At 42.0% G+C, this 16,435-nt stretch overlaps 1 protein-coding gene across 1 annotated transcript; it reads right to left on the reverse strand.

Annotated features, from left to right (window-relative positions):
* Positions 1 to 2,160: 2,160 nt before the first annotated feature.
* Positions 2,161 to 16,287, reverse strand: slc25a22a (solute carrier family 25 member 22a). The gene is made up of 11 exons (XM_071529049.1): positions 16,176 to 16,287; positions 9,693 to 9,895; positions 9,431 to 9,556; positions 9,167 to 9,222; positions 8,691 to 8,781; positions 7,966 to 8,020; positions 7,148 to 7,208; positions 6,716 to 6,860; positions 6,454 to 6,608; positions 6,294 to 6,369; positions 2,161 to 6,157 (listed from the first exon to the last, which is right to left on the reverse strand). Exons 2-11 carry the CDS (start codon positions 9,710 to 9,712, stop codon positions 6,004 to 6,006), a joined length of 939 nt encoding a protein of 312 aa, XP_071385150.1. The 5' UTR covers positions 9,713 to 9,895; positions 16,176 to 16,287; the 3' UTR covers positions 2,161 to 6,003.
* Positions 16,288 to 16,435: the final 148 nt, after the last annotated feature.

Below are 16,435 nucleotides of genomic sequence, written 5' to 3' on the forward strand. Positions count from 1 at the left end.
CCTTGACTTAGTCCTAGAAAGAGCCACTTAGAAGCCAATTTAATACCATTTTTACAATTATTTTCCTTCTTGTTCTAAGTGTAAAATCTTAAATTTCTGCTTGAACTTCTTGTTACATGCAGCTTATAGACTGAGACATGGAACATTATAGAAACTAAATGGAATAAGCCCATGAAGGGCTGTATGATAATTCTTAAAACCACAGCCGGCATCTCCACATTGCCATTTGGTAGAAAAATAGGAGGTGTGACTTATTATCTGACATTCACATAGAAATCATTATGGGTCTTGCTCATCGACCAGTAACCTCTGACCTGAGATCTGCACCACGTATCCATGCAGCCCATCAGGTTTCCTGTTTTACAGCCTTTCAGTGGCTCACAGTGTGCCTGAGTAACAAACACGCTCTCCCTACAAGCCTGCGAAATACAGGGCTTATATTTAATTCAATCATTTGCTTCTCTGATATCGCAGATTACAATTCAATAAGATATGAGTAGAGCTGTACTGTAGATGCAAATGCTGTGAGCGTTCACAATATCACGGTCAAAATAGCAGTTTGCCTGCATTTTGTCAATATAGCTGGGAAGGTCATTTGCTCAAAGCATCCTGCAGTGATTTCCATTTGATTATATTTTGTTTTGCGCTGCGTTTCAGGCTATTTGTTCGTCTTTGAGAAGCTTTTGCCATTTGTTCTCAGAATTCTCTGCAGACTAATTTGGCCACAGTCTATTCCCAGATTTTTCCTCCTGTACTCCCTGCATCATTGTGCCTGTCACAGATGCATCTGTCTCCACTGGTATCTATAAATACCCCCTTCTCTCCCCTTCAAAAACCTGATTCCCATTGATTTAGTGACCTATATACACATCACCACCCTCCCCTCCCTTACTCCGTCTCTCTGCTCCTTCTATCGATGGTCCCTTACTGTCTCCACCTCTTGATTTCCATTCCTTCCATCATTTTCTTTCTTTCAGCTCCACATAGTGAGACTACCTTGCCTGCATACTCTCTCCTTCTCTCGCTAGAAAGCATGAAGGGCTAATAATAGTTCAGGGTGGAAGCTTAAGTCATGGCACATGAAAGGGATTTGAATGAGCATAAGAACACTGGCTGGTGCTCATTTCTGTATTTCAAAGTCTTGTCATTGTTGTAAACTGAGCCTGTGGCTAATTTCTACTGTGTATAAACAGTGGAGTAGATAGTCTGATGAAAGGAGTCCCTCAAAGAGGCAGACAATTCAATATGAAATCTGACTCTGACTGAAACAAGACCTGCTTACAGCCAAAGACAGTACGTGAGCGTGTGTGTGTGTGTGTGTGTGCAGAGTTATATGAGAGTGGTATGATGTAACTTTCTTTTTAAGAATTCAAGCTGTTGGTTGGCAAAATAGCACTCTAGAAACTAATGCTGTAAACAGTAATGTTGAATACGTAGCAGACCGCAGCAGATTAATAATGAATATATCCTTGTCACAGCATCAGTTCTGCTGACGCATGCAGGAATGATGAATGGTTCGTTGACCCTGGACATTACTGTAAACTCACAAGGTATCATACATTTCTATACTTTTATGATGCAAGCTATAAACATACGGAAACACTTTATTGATCGAGTGAAACCTCAAGGCTCAGAGGCGAGAGCAGCGTGACTATATATAAGCTCTATCACAGCAGCGAGAGATAGTAAACAGCATGACTGAGAATAAGATAGCTAGACAGAGAGAGAGACCTGAGTGTGTGATTTACTGCCACACCGCCCAGGCTCAGCATACACCTGTATGTTATACTTGCAGCATCACTGACACTCTTCCCACTCCCACAGCAGCAGGGCTACAACTGTCTTGCGACCCTGCAGTGACACCTGGTGGTTCTGGACGGCATCAAATCATCATTTCACCGCTGTCTCAGGTGTTCTTGTGCCCCGAGGAGCCACAATGTCATCTTCCTACTCTTCAAAACATTGCCCTGCTGTGCGGTTTCCACAGCACTATTAGACACAAAAACAGCAGTGTGTGTGTGTGGTTTTTTTTTGTCTTTCAGAAGACTAGTGAACCTTGAAAGCAGATACAGTGATAAGAGTAAAAGCGTAGCCCACAGCACAGAAAACAACATCAGGCGAGTTCAGGACAGTCATTTTATTGAACAGCAAACTGTGACAGGGAACACAACATTATATTTGTGTTTTTCTTTTTTCATTGCATTGTAAACAATGACTAGGACAACTGTGTCATTCACCACACATATTCATAACACCCTCTATGTCATAGAGAGATACCTTGTAGCTGGACAGTGGGGTGGGGGCCCTAGTTTTAAAGTGCTATAATGCACAATTCCTCTTGGAGGAAGAGAACAGAGGCCCTGTAGAGATCTCAGATCTCCAAAGGCCTCCAAGGTCCCCAGAGAGAGTTGCATTACTCATACATTGTGTGAAGTTGTGATTGACAGGTCGTGTTCAATTGTTTTTTGTTTTTTTTTACTTTTGTGTATCTGTGTGTGGCTTCTACTTATTGCATATCGGTAAGCTGGTTCATGAATTTTTCAGTGGATGTGTTACAGACAAATCTTTCACTAAAATCTAATAAACTCCTCTTCACTATAATTATAATATATCTCATAATATCTAAGTTACATTCTTATATCTGACTTCTTTAGAATATGTAGGCGATATACATGTTGTGAATAACTGCAGATGGGTAAAATAGTGGACGCCATTAAATGGGTCTCTTATAGTGACCTATTGTCTCAGCCCTATGGAACAAGTTTCACAGACATAGATAAAAATTATTACAAGACTAAAATCTTAGTTTCAATGGACATCTCCACTGAGATACATTTCTGAGTCAGGCTTAACTTTCATCTGTGTCTGCAAAAGCAGCACATCGCTTTTCAATGTCAGGAGTCACATCCAAGGACTTTGAGTATATTCAAAGTGGGTTATGTGGTCTCTTGTGCCTAATAGTCCTTTGTGCTTTCTTTGATTGTATACACTCTAAGTCATATATTTGGTGTTTTAGACCTCTTCTGCACCCCGGATATATGTGTTGGGGAGAGTAGGTTGCAGAAGTGTGCGACAGATAAGAGGGAAGGAGGGGAGGGAGAGTGGGACTGACAATCAAGGAGAAAATACCGCAGTGTCACACTAATAACTACATATCAACTACAGCACTACACAGACACACACACACACACACACACGCACACACATACACAACCAAATGCACAAGGTCAGTGAAAATTCACAGCTGAGTAAAACAAAATGACTTGCACAACATTTTCAAGATTGAACCGAAAACAGCCACAACAACAACAACAAAATCAGAAAACAGGGGGGGTAAGATTTCAAAAAATCATAAGAATAATTTCAACAACATAAAAATAGGTATTGTGATCACAATAATAGCATTTATGAGATGAGCTGGCAATTGGAATGTTGAGGAAAAAACGACAACATCAACAGTAATTCATAAAGATGAAATCACATGAGTAGGCAGGTCTTTGCCATTTTTCCTGTGGCTCAGCTGTCATCATGGCCGGAGGTGCCAGTCGATGTCTAGCTGTTCTGTTCTGCCTCCCTGGGCTTTCATTAGCTAGACCTATGGCTTTGAGTTAAGACATTGATAACGTTGAGATTCACTAGCATGCGATTCAATCAGTACAGCCTTGGTCATTATTGTTGCCACTGTCATATTGCAGCTAATTCATGAAAGGAGCACCAATTTAAAAAAAAAAAAACAATGTTAAATTTCCAGTCTGATGTCAACAGGTCCCTATTGGCCGTGTCCTGGGTGCATTTAATTTCATTTACAGAATGGTTTAAATTGTGTCATTTCCAAAAATCTGTGAAATGAAGATCATTCACTTTGCCAGGATGACTTGAAGACTAATCATAATTATGACATCATAGCATAATGCTCCATTTGGTCCTAGTTGATAAAGCAGGAGGAGATGGGACAATAGGCAGGCCCACAGACTTAACCAATAGCCTGGAGAACGTGGCACCTCCAAACAGCCATCCAAGAGGTTCTGCATTATTGTTCCCCTTTGCATACAGTAAAAGAACGAAACCTCACCATTCTGCTGCATTTACGTTCAAATGATATCCTTGTTGCATTAAAATAACACATGTTCCTTCATTTGATATATCCACATCATCATAACATAAAATCACAACAATATGGATTGAGAGGGGAGCTGGAGAGGTAGGTGTGCAAATAAGCCATCATGTACAAAACAAACAATAAAACCCAAAACATAAAGTTCATATCATCTGCATATGTACAATATAGTAAGGTGGACACTTTGACACAGAAAAACAACACATACAAATATATAGTGCTATACTGCCTATAGAAAGGAATATTGATAAATAGATCTCACTCCCACAAATGATAATACATTAAATAGTTGCATTGCACATCTACAGTGCAACAGTACAATTGAAGAGCTGCTTTAACAGTGGGAGCAAGGAAGGAATGTGATTGGATAACACACATCAAAGTCACCTTGATCTCCGGCAAGATAAACCAATGGGAGGGCTTCAGTGATGTGGGCTTCAGTGATGTGATGCATGCACAAGATACACCATGAATGCTTTCCCAGCAGCTTAAAGCAAACAAAACCTCTAAAGCAAACAAGCTGAAATGTTTGGTAAAAGTATAGTATGTCCCAATAACTTGAAATTACATTGGTTCTCTTTTCTGATTGAGAAATGTTATTCATTCACTCTTTGGGTACTGCCACTGAATACATGTTGAGCCATGTTTCATGTATTTTAATTTGAGTATGAACTCATCTGTAAACAATAATAATTACGTTTGGATCTAGGGGGCATGAACTAATCTGGCTAAGGTCTTGTTGGCTCCACAATGGGTAACAGTACTCTTCCCGCCTCAGCAGGTCATGTCTGGTCATTTGTCAGCATAACTATTGAATATCTACTTTGCTTAGTCTTGCATTCTATTGAAATGATTTCCAGGCTATTTAGTGTTTACAGTTTATACATTTGCCTAACTTGACTATGCTCTCAAAGTTGTTACACAGTGTGTGTTCTGATGGATCTACCATGTGTACAGGCCATTTGGTACTGCACAGTGTCAGAGTGGAGCACACTGTATCTAGAGTTTACTTTAATGTGTGACTAAGGAACAGAGCTATCCCTCAGGGAGGCAACACAGTCGAGCCATTGTAGTACCACCAGCTATCAGATAGAACCTAATCTACCTAAAAAGCCAAGGCAATCAAAGTCAGCTCAGCGCTAGGCTGAATGGCTGGGTTCATTACAACCACTTACAGGCAGGGATGTGGCTTCTCAGGAAAGATCATATGGGGTGTGTTGTATCACATCAACACATCCCCTGGGTCTTTGTCTGAAACAGAGGCATATATTTTGTTCTAATTCATTGTATACTACCTTTTAAGACATAAGGTCTGGGGCAGTTATTTAAAAAGCATGCTTGGTGAATAGTCTAATAGATCTATTGTTCTCTGTGGAACTCAAATATCTTTATAAGTTAGATATGTGCGTGTAAATTATGGTAGTTCTTCATAAATTTTCAATAGGTCACTATGGTCTTCATTGTCATTCATAACCTATGCTGATTGGGGAAAAAAATAGGTACTACAGAGCTTGCAGAATTGCAGCAACCTAGGGCAGTACACCTACTTTGTAATTCAACAATCATATTCAAAAACGTAATAACATGTAATAATTATAAAGTAATATCCTTTGAAACTTAAAATGATATTCGTGGCTTTAATTCCAGAAAGATAGCTGTGCCTGCCTACTGGAATTGTGTGTGCCACAGTAGGCAGCTTGGCAACCAAAGACTCCCTCCTGAACTATGCTAAAATCTCAACATTCAACATAACAAAGTAAAACAAAATGTACTGGTTGGTCATGCTTTGACCCACATACGATCAAAACCTTCTTTCAGAATGAGATGAGTCCTGGCGCAGTTGGTGCAATGCATTATGGGAGGGAAAGGCAAACAGGAGGGGCTTCTTAGTTGTCCTTTTTGGGCAAGAAGCTGAGGATGTATTCACCCACACCCAGGAAGTAGACCACCTGGGCGATGCCAAAGAGAGGTGCTATGACCAAGGCTCGGCAGTAGGCTCCCTTCAGGAAGGCTGATGGACCCTCATTACGCATGATTTTGCTGAAGGGCAAATAAGAGCTCATTATATAAACTGAAAAATACAGCCAGCACTAGTGATGTGTCAGATATGGTGGCTGAACTGCTCTACACACACAGCATCGCACATGCCTCAGCAGTAAGGACATAATGAGGTTACCTGATACAGTCAGTCACTCCACTGTACGTGTCTTCTGTACTCCCTCGATTCAGGGACTGCAGCCTAGTCTTTATCACTGCAATACACAGAGCAAAGGTTAACACAGAATATCAACAGTTCACACAAGGCCTTAAACAATGTTCATCGCCCCATTCCTCACCATCTACAGGGTTGACAGCAACAGCCGCTGTGCTTCCAGCAAGACAGCCTGATATAAACGACACATAAAAAGGGGCGGGCCCATCCACACCCCTCTTGCCAAGCTGATTCAGGTTGGCAAAAAGGGGGAAGTAGATGACGGAGAAAGGGACATCCCTGCAAAAGGAAGGTGGGAAAAAGAGATGAACATAGGAAACTGATCACAGTAAGTCTTGAACAGTACAGTGCAGTGGTACCTAATGCTACCACCAGATCTGGTTTACCTGAGCAACGTGGCACCCAGGCCTTTATAAAGCCCAGCGATGCCCTTTTCCCTCAGCAGTTCTCGGGTCAGCTGCATGGCTGTTGGGGATTTAGCCTCCACGGTGCCCGCTGCCACTGTCTCTGGCATCAGCTTCCTCTGAGCCGCTGCGGAGCACAAGCAGCACAACATTAATATCAGCACATCCACAATGGAGAGAGTGAGGCAGTTTGTCTACAGATAATGAGAAGCAGTTGAAGCCGCTTGGAAACCTTACAAAAGGATAACAACAACTATATGGGCAGACATTTTGGATTTATAAAAGTAAGAAGAAGAAACCAGGATAAAGTTGTTGTAATCTATGATTTGACCACATGAGGCCACCATTTCTCCAATTTATAGCAATGCTGCTTCATTCTTTGCTGAACCACCATCTGCATTTATTTGTTCTTACCAATTCTTCCAGCATCTTGGAGCTGGATTTTCAACATCTCCATAGGAGTTGTGACAATAACCTGCAACAATACATAATTACAGTGTTAATTAGAAATGCATGTTTTATCACTGTCGATGACTATTGATACTTTGACCCAAGCAGCTGGCTTCACCTCAGTGTGAATGCAAACTGGTTGAAAGTCTGAGTTGAAGATTTATTAGTGTAGCCATGAAGATCTGAGTGTGTCAGGCACTGTGTGTCCAGTGTAAATCTACTGCCGTCCATTGGCTAAATGTCAACTCTTGTTTTCCTCTGTAATCCATGCAGTAGTAACTAGTTAACTGGATTAAGGGTGAGATGGCCATGTTCTAAGCAACAATCGTAATCCAAGGTCTGTTACACTTAATCTAATCACGTTCCCTGGGCTAGATGCCTTTGCCCTCATTGACAACAGGCATTCCCCTCTGACTCACTCAAGTCTTATCTGTCTTATCTGATCACTCAAGTGTTGCTGCCAGTCTAACACCTGCTAACAGGGTAGCATTTCGGTGATTGGAAATAATCAGACTATACAAAAATCAACTTCAGATGTTACATGTCACATTAAGATCACAAATAACACTTTAGAAACAAGCTGCAAGCATATTTCCGTATCTGCCGACTTTCATTTGAGTGTAGTGGCTATTCTGGCTGCAGGCAGACAGAGACAAATGAGGCAATGGCTGAGGCCCAGCGGTTTGTATGCGAGCTGAGGGAGGCAGTGCTGAGGGCAGCGGGTCCAGATGGATAACAGGAGGATACAATTAAAACAGCACCTCACTCACTCACTCACTCACCTGGCATGTACCTGCCCCACACCCAGCCAGCATCTCTTTGACCAGAGTGAGTTTTCTGAGAAAAAAGAGAAAGACAAAGAGCAAGATCAGATTAAAGCATGCATTTAACAGAGAGTGTGAGAGATAGGGAACTTTATTTCTGCAATCTTCTAAAAAGGAGATGTCACCACCTGCACTGGCGATGCTAATCTTTAGTCTCCCATTTCAACACACCTCAGCCACAGGGGCAGATTAATAATTCACAAGCTGAGTGGCTGGGCCAAACAAGTCAATCATTCATCAACCTGCGTGTTTGTCACCATAGAGATGGACAGAGATGGCCCAGAAACCTTCAGGTTTATCCATGCAGACAGTGCACATGGGGGATGATGGGCGCTTGCCCTCAGCAACAGCAGATGTTGATTATTGATATTTGACATGTGATACGCGCTAATTTTACTTGGGAGCATTGATTTCGGATAGGACTACTGTAACAACAGCATGTGCTGTTATACGCACAAATAATGCTGTATTTTTCCACAGAGCAAACGAGTAACAAACCACTGTGGAACGCCTGATGCCTGGGAGGAGATGGCAGCGTAACAGAGGATTAACTAGATCCTTGGTGGGAATACAGACAGCTAATGTGTCAGGTTACATGTTAGTAAACACGGCAGTTAATCACGGTATGAATGAGGGGAGTGGGTGTGTGTGTCAGTCAGCCTGCCAATGCTTCCATGCCTTACCCATCCTTAGAGAGGTGATGCCTGAAGAAGTCATTCGCAGCCAATTTGATGGCTTTCTCTGGAGTGACTAGTGTTAAGTTCACTGCCGCTCCTGGGAGGATCGCAGGGGAGAGAGCCAAAAAAGAGAAAGAGAAAGAAACAATAAGAAGAGGGGGAGATGGAGAGGAGAGAGAATGAGTCAGTCTACAGTAGTAGGACATCACAGTTAATTGCCTATACCAGTCAGACACAGAGCCTGGCCTTGATGTCTGTGCAGGTGAAAGAAAGAGTCCTGTGCTACCGAACAGCTTTGATACTCCCAGTGTTGAGCAACTCTCTCAGTGAGCTCATCCGCTAATATTTGCCTTTCGTATGTACTCGATATTTTATGAGAGTACATATGAATTTTTATGTGATTTCTTGAAGTCCAAGGCCATGTGCTGCACAGACACGCATTCATACATAAGAATCACCTGTCAATAGTTAAAAAAACCTACCTCTGTACATCCCAAAATATCCTTCTGAACGGATGGTCTTGATAAGGCAATCAGACCTGAAACACAAATCCAACAAATACCATCATGTTGTGCAATCTTTGGCAATTGTAGCGTGTTACTCAAAATGTTCTGTATGTTCAGCGAAATCTGACGATAAGTCAGGTGGCACTATGGGTTATGTCAGGACTATAGCCCGGTAACAGTATCACTCTGAGTTAGAGACAGTTCATATTTGTTAACAGTGAAAGTACACCGCTTGCGTACATGCTGGTGTAAAGGCGAGATCCATTTTGCTGGTTTTGCAAGCGGGTCTTAGCCAGGTCAATGGGAAACACACAGGTCACTCCAATTAGGCCGGCGATCCCCCCATTGATCAATTTGGCAGGCAAACTGGAGAGATGACAATAGAGAAAGAGACAGAAATGTGAACTGAGAGAGGTCACTGCATGAAAACAGGCAACAGCTCAACATCACCATTCTGGTACGTTTTCCCAACACAGTGTAGTAGATCTACATTCTACCTTACCTGATCTGCTTGTCAGCCATTTATCTCAGGCCCTGGCAGATGGTCAAAGTGTCAATCTGTCTGTTAGCTGGTCACTCAGTTGCTGTCCTTGTCTTTTGTTGTCTGTTCCAGTGTGTTGCTGTCTGAGTGCGGTGGGATCATGCAGTCTTATCGTTCGTCCACTTGACTCCTTGTACTTCTTGCAAGCTGAGATTTGGGGATATCTGTAAAGAGATAGGAAAAGGCCTGTTCACATGCTGCATGACACTACAAGAACTGGTCTTACAGCAGCATGTATCAATGGAATATCAGGAACATGTCAATTTAGAGATAACCGTTGGTGACTCTGCCTTCATAGCTCTGTCATTCACTAAACTTATTCCCTTCCTCTTTCATCTAAAAGGCGCACCAGGTCTAAAATAGGGACAATGGCGCAGCAAAGGGGAGCGTTTCCAGGACCCATTTTGGTAGCGAACCGCTGTGTAAGCATAATTTGGCAACATTGCAGACAGCTCTCCCAAAATAGAGCTTTAGCTATCACGGGAGAGGGATTACATTCTGTTAAACAAATCTATCACCACTGAAACATCTGTGCTTCATGCATGTCCTTGAGCACTTAAGACCATGTGGTATGCATAACCATTTTACTGGCAATCTAGAGTTCATCTGATGAAGCTCCATCCACTATATGCTCTGACACAAATTCTGAGCAAACAGATGAAACAAAATCTGATCATATATGGCCAAGATGCTCCCAATATTTGGTACAGAATGCCCTCTGTGTGAAAAGATGTTTCTCATTTCCCCCTTCATTCTCTCCACCCCCTTCATCCACCAATCACAACCCGCCTCCGAGTGTGCGGCCCGCCTCCTCCTCTCTCCTCCAACACAACCCCCCCCACTCCCGTTTTCCTCAGTCACGACTCTCAAACACAGCTTTCCGTTTCAGATGTTTGCTGACTTGTCTGTTTCTTTGTGAAAAGCACACGCATACACACCTAACATGCCTACGACCCAATATTCCTAATTCCTCTAATTCCTGTTCTGAAAGATTACACAGCATGAATATTTAGCTATCAGATAACTATCATAGCACGAATGCAGCTGTGGCTCAGTGTGTTTAGTTTGGATGGGGACAGGAGGCCCTCCCTGACTGAGCGGTGCTCCAGCAGTGTGTGTGTGTGTGTGTGTGTGTGTGTGTGTGTGAGTGTGTGTGTGTGTAAGAGGGTGGGGGAAGCAGAGGGGGAGAGGGAGGGGGGGTCAGAGCAGGTCAGTGCGCTGCCTCTCTGGTCTCTGTTGGCTCTGTGTTCTCCTCTCTGCTCCCTGGAGCTTCACACAGCCGACTTCATAGTCCATCTCCGTCGCTTATCTCTCTGTCCTTCCTCTCGTCCTCCATCTATCTCTCCATTTTCTCCCCCAGCAGTCTGACCTTGAGTCTCTGTCTCCTCTTTTTCGGCCTTTTGCTTTCTACTTATGTTTCCCCATTTGTCGTCACTGACTTCCTCCAGAACATAAAGCTAACTTCACAGTCAGCACTCCGATATCACTAGTTATTTTTATACCATAAGTTGCAACAGAAAACTACATGTGCTGTTAGTAAAGAGGCTGAGGAGAAAATGTATGGGTTGTGGTGAAGAGAGCGCTGCAGTCTCCCATGAATCAGCCAGCAAGCTGACATCTCCCTCCTTCTGTCACAACCCCGCTGCTTTACTCGGCCACTTCAACCCATCCACACCATACAGCTAGGTCTGCACCAGCACATTTATTTGGCCCATGGACGTATCTTAGCTGTGCTGTCTTGTCATGACAATTGGGAGTCTGTATGGAAACAAACTGGCTTCAGTGTGCAGCATGCACAGCACAGAGGCATCACTCATCAACCAAATCTCCAAGGAATTCCTTTAGCACAAGAGAAAATAACAAACAGGCAGGAAACTGCGGTGCAATTGGTATTTCATCTCCCCAGACCCCACAAAACAGCATCGCTAAAGATCAGTTCAGCTGTATATATATAACAAAGCAAAGGATCTCTTTAATGTTTTCTGGTCACCAAAACACTGAGGAAATTTAAAATTGACTAAATGTGGGTGATACTTAAGACAAAAATTGTTTCAAACTGGACAAACAACTTCTTTCTTAAAGTGGCATATCACAAGTGACTTGAAACATCAGATACACACACACACACACGCACACACAGAGGTCATATTTTGAGTTTGTACCTCTAAAGCAGATAAGAACTGATGAGTAAACAATAGACAAGGTGAATGTGCAACTTGCCTCCTATGCAGAACCTTGAACCTAGGATCTAACCAAGCCCCCCATACCAGCGATTGGACACAGATTCAATTCTGAAACCAATTGATCACCAGTTAAAGTGTTGCCAGAGGGTCTATGTGCCAACTGAGACAGATAACAGTTTGTGCCTGACCCTTGTTCATCATTACAACACAGCCTTACTGACAAGGATCTGCCTGGGTCAACATAACACACTGCCATTAGGCCACCTACAAAAATACTCAGATGAGCAAGTTGAAACTGCTTATTTGGAACTAGAGCCTGTAATACTCATTCTTTGCTAGATGAGTTTAGATATTACATTCCTAAAAAAAAATGCTATTACCTGATAACCATCCTGCCTGGCTTAAGTCTTTATGGGTTTCTCTGTGAATGTTTCACACCTTTTTAAGTCTGGAGTTTATGGACCAATGTCCAAGGTTACATGTGTAATGGTATTCTACGTAATGATCTAGGCCTAGTCCATAGGTGGAACAGAAGGTGTAGAACCCATATATTAATAAATATTACATTGTTACATGTGTAATAATAGAATAGAATAGTGTAGTAAGCATAGGGACAATATATATTATGTGATATATGATTTCTATGATGATTCGATGATTCTATGATGTCTCCTGTATTACAGGGTTGCCTGTTGCTTAGACCATCCATCAATATTAGATATAACAGTACCAGTCGACAAGTAAGATTTAAGGATTGCAGTTATCCATTGAAGTAGAGATTTCAGGCAGGCATAGATGGCCAAAATTGTAATCACTCATGTAATCACTCATATCCTTTCTTACATCCTGAAATTATCCTTAAAGCTTTCAAAGACCTTGAAAAGTCTTCAGTTCTACTATGATAAGGCTAGTAATATGATTTGTGTCAGTAACATATCAAAAGCACTGAAAATTCAAATTGTCATGTCTATGAAGGCTCCAAAACACTTCCATGACATGTAACTATATTGTTCTCCTATAGCCTACCTGCATTGAAGCATTCAGCTCCTGGAAGTATCACATAGCTCATTTTTTTGTCTGTGACACAGCAGTCACAGTAAATGCAGAGTAAAGAATATATAGTTTAGGCACAAATAGGCCACATAACAGGGAGGTCAATTCAAAGAGATCCAGTTCACCTACCAGATGCACCAATGTGCTCAGTTCAAGGATGCACTAAATTCAGCAAGATGAGAAGTTTGTTTTTCCAACAATACCAAACATATGCATATTGGAGGTGCATTAGCATACCAAAAGTTGTTGACAATATTGGATCAGTGTTGGCATAAATAAGAGAAATGGGGGCATGGGGGCAAGACATGGTGAGTTTAATTACTGATCTGCTCTAATCCATGTTCAATCACAGAGGATGATAACCATGTACAGATTGAAAAAAGAAAAGCCCATCCCAGTTTATTTGCTACGCAAAAATGAATGAAAATGACACTATTCTTATGCAAATGAAAAGGCAAATTTTACATTTACCATAGCCATTACAACATATTGGCTGCTTCCCTGTACTCTAGTGCCACACACAGTATCTTTGCTGACTAAACAAAGCAAGAGTTTGGTGAATGATGGGAGGAAGTGAGCGGCCGGTGACAAAACACTGTGGTAGGCAGTGACACAACCCACGTGAGTGTGGCTAGTGGAAAACACAGGGAAGAAATGAAAATCACATGGTCCTTCCTCATAAGCTGAGAGCAGGCTGTTGTTCTGTGTCCATCTGTCTATCATGAACTGGTTCTATTTATACACGGTATGGGCTTCAAACCACTAAGGAATTGTATTGAACACTGTTTGACACGAGCGTATCACTGCAATTAACCATTAGAGTATTTCTCTGGGTTGTGAGGAGAACAGAGGCCAGATCGAATATTTTTTTTTCAATCTGTCCACTTTTCTATTCTTCTTCCTGGGGATATCAACCCCTACTTTTCTCATTCTGTATCTGCTGCAACACTATGAGCTTATTATATGAAGTACTTCCAACGTGCTATTGCCCTCATGTATTTTTGTGACATCTATAATATCCCGTAATGCATAAAGCTTTTGTTTTAAACAGCTCCCAGCTTTGCAAGTGGTAGTTTATATCTACTGCTCAAGGATTCAATAAACCAAACAGCTGCTGATGCTTTTATAATGCTTTTTAAAAATTGGTTCATAAGACGGAGTCTATTTATGGACATCTACAGCACTGCGGAAACAAGGGATGAAATTTTGTGGTGTCACAGATAAATCTGATTACTATTCCCTCTTCCCTCCAGCATCAGGATTATAAACCTAATACCTACTTATAGAAGCTCTCTCTCATTCTCCACTTACAACTGGTGGACTGAGAGTTATGATCTGGGCCTAGCAATGCATGTCCATTACACCTCCTCTGAGTTAATTTTACAGCCATTAAGCCTACACAATTATGCATTCCCGTCAGCGTAGATGAGAAATAATTGCCCGAGTTAAAATGTTCAGAGGACAGCAAAAATAAAACTTGTGTGCACAGAGATGGTGCAGTGTTTAAGACTTCCACCTATGAAAGCACACATATCCCTGGTGGCCAAGTTTCTAATTTCACCAGGGGTTTCTCTCTTGTGTCTCCCGTAATCTGCCTCCCTCTCAGCTTTCCTAAAGCCTTGACTGAAAAATGGGTATGGACCTTTCCTTTAAAGAAAAATAACACAAAGCAAATGTAGCATTGAAGCATTTGGTTGTATGGTGCAAGTTATGGTAAGGCCTTGGATGTCTGGATGATTACAATGTTCATCTGGCAGCAGAACATCAACCCACCAGTACTGCTAGATGTCATTTCCATTCAATGCACATATACCTCTGACATTTAGTAGCCCTTCCCCCTGGGATTTTAATAGCATTCAAGAAATACGTGACCATACATGCATGTAGTCCTGCATGATGCAGATAAATGAATATTCAACACAATATAATGAGATGAGTAAAAGGTTGCCGTTTTCTACTGAATGACAACCAAGCAGTCTTTTCAGCACTGCAGCCAAAAAGGCACATTTCCATTACAAAGCTTAGGATGTCACCCTACACCCAAGGAGAGTTCACCTCATCAATTATTTCAAGGCTGCAGGAATGCTTTATTGCACTGCTTGGTCTCATCATAACCATACTAACATAGTTGTGGAAACAAGGTGCTTAATCTGAATGGACACACTATGAATTTGCGTATCTGTCAATGTCTTGCTCAGTAGTTATTTGTCCTTCTGTGCGCCTGTCTGGCAGTTAGCAGCTTGAGGCCTCATTCGGTGATGTACTGGTAAATACAAATGTGGGCAAACGATGCCTCCAGTCGGATATCATGACAAGGCAAACAACCAGCAATATAAAGAAAAATCAATTATATATTCTGATTGTGAATATTTTTGCATTTACATATCCTGTCTTTTTATAACTTGCATCACTCTGAAGATACGATACATACTAATAATTTATGTCAGAGATTTATGTCAGCCTGAAAAAGGTGAGTCAACTCCATTCTGCCAGTAAAAAGGTGGGCACAGTGGGTTTAGATGGGGTTGCCCCCCCTCTAAGTTACATCCCTGCCCACATTACAACGCTCACTACTGAACGGAAGCCGGTGGAAGGCAACCGTTACGCCCACAGTGGCCCCGGTTTCTAGGTCTGGGAGAAAGGAAACCGGTCCAGTTAATCCGTGAAAACACCCAACAGCTAGCAAGCTAACATTTCCAACCAAATCAGCATTCAGAGACTCTGAAATGACATGTTTGTCACTGACATGATGGATTACACCTGTGTGTCTAACGGCCCGCCGTTACTGTAGGCAAAATAATGCTATATTGCAAGGACACAATCCAGTACATTCGTGATGCATAGTAACAACGACAGTCTTGAACATAGTAATCAATACATTACAGTCATCGCTAACCCCATCATATGATGAAAATGCTAGGCTATCATTACGGGGAATCAAGTCTTGCCACATAACGGGAAATTATTTGCTCTTTATATCGAAGCGGCAGTCTCTTAGGAAGCTCACACAATCACATCAGTCTCAAAAACAATTCATTTTCATTGCGCAATTTAGGTTAATATCTCACCTCCACGTCATTCCCTGGTAGATAGCCTATATAACAGCTTCAAGTACAGGATACATTTCTGAATCACAGACACCCGTTATTTCATATACATAACATGCCAGAGTCAGAACAAAGCTATTCTGCATCCGTTACACACATACCGTATGGAGCCGTGTCCGTTATCCCTGATGGAACAGTTGTGGTTTGAAATCAAAGCTTCTGTATTCTGTATCTTTGGCTGACAGACCGACAACAGCTAACCTACCGGTGTTACTAGCATTTGAGTCCCTTAAAGGGAGGTACAGAGGGTGGGAAGGAGGGGGAGTAGCCTGCTGATGGAGTAGGAGTGGGACTCGTAAGAAGAAAAAAAAAAAGCAGAGGGATAAAGGTCCTCTAGTGGTATGTGGTAGAAAATGCAGAC

Source organism: Centroberyx affinis, unplaced genomic scaffold (genome assembly GCF_046629955.1).
Source record: "Centroberyx affinis isolate AG114_WGS23_722 - 3 ecotype Tasmania unplaced genomic scaffold, CSIRO-AGI_Caff_v1 ptg001762l_1, whole genome shotgun sequence".
Classification (NCBI taxonomy): Eukaryota; Metazoa; Chordata; class Actinopteri; order Beryciformes; family Berycidae; genus Centroberyx; species Centroberyx affinis.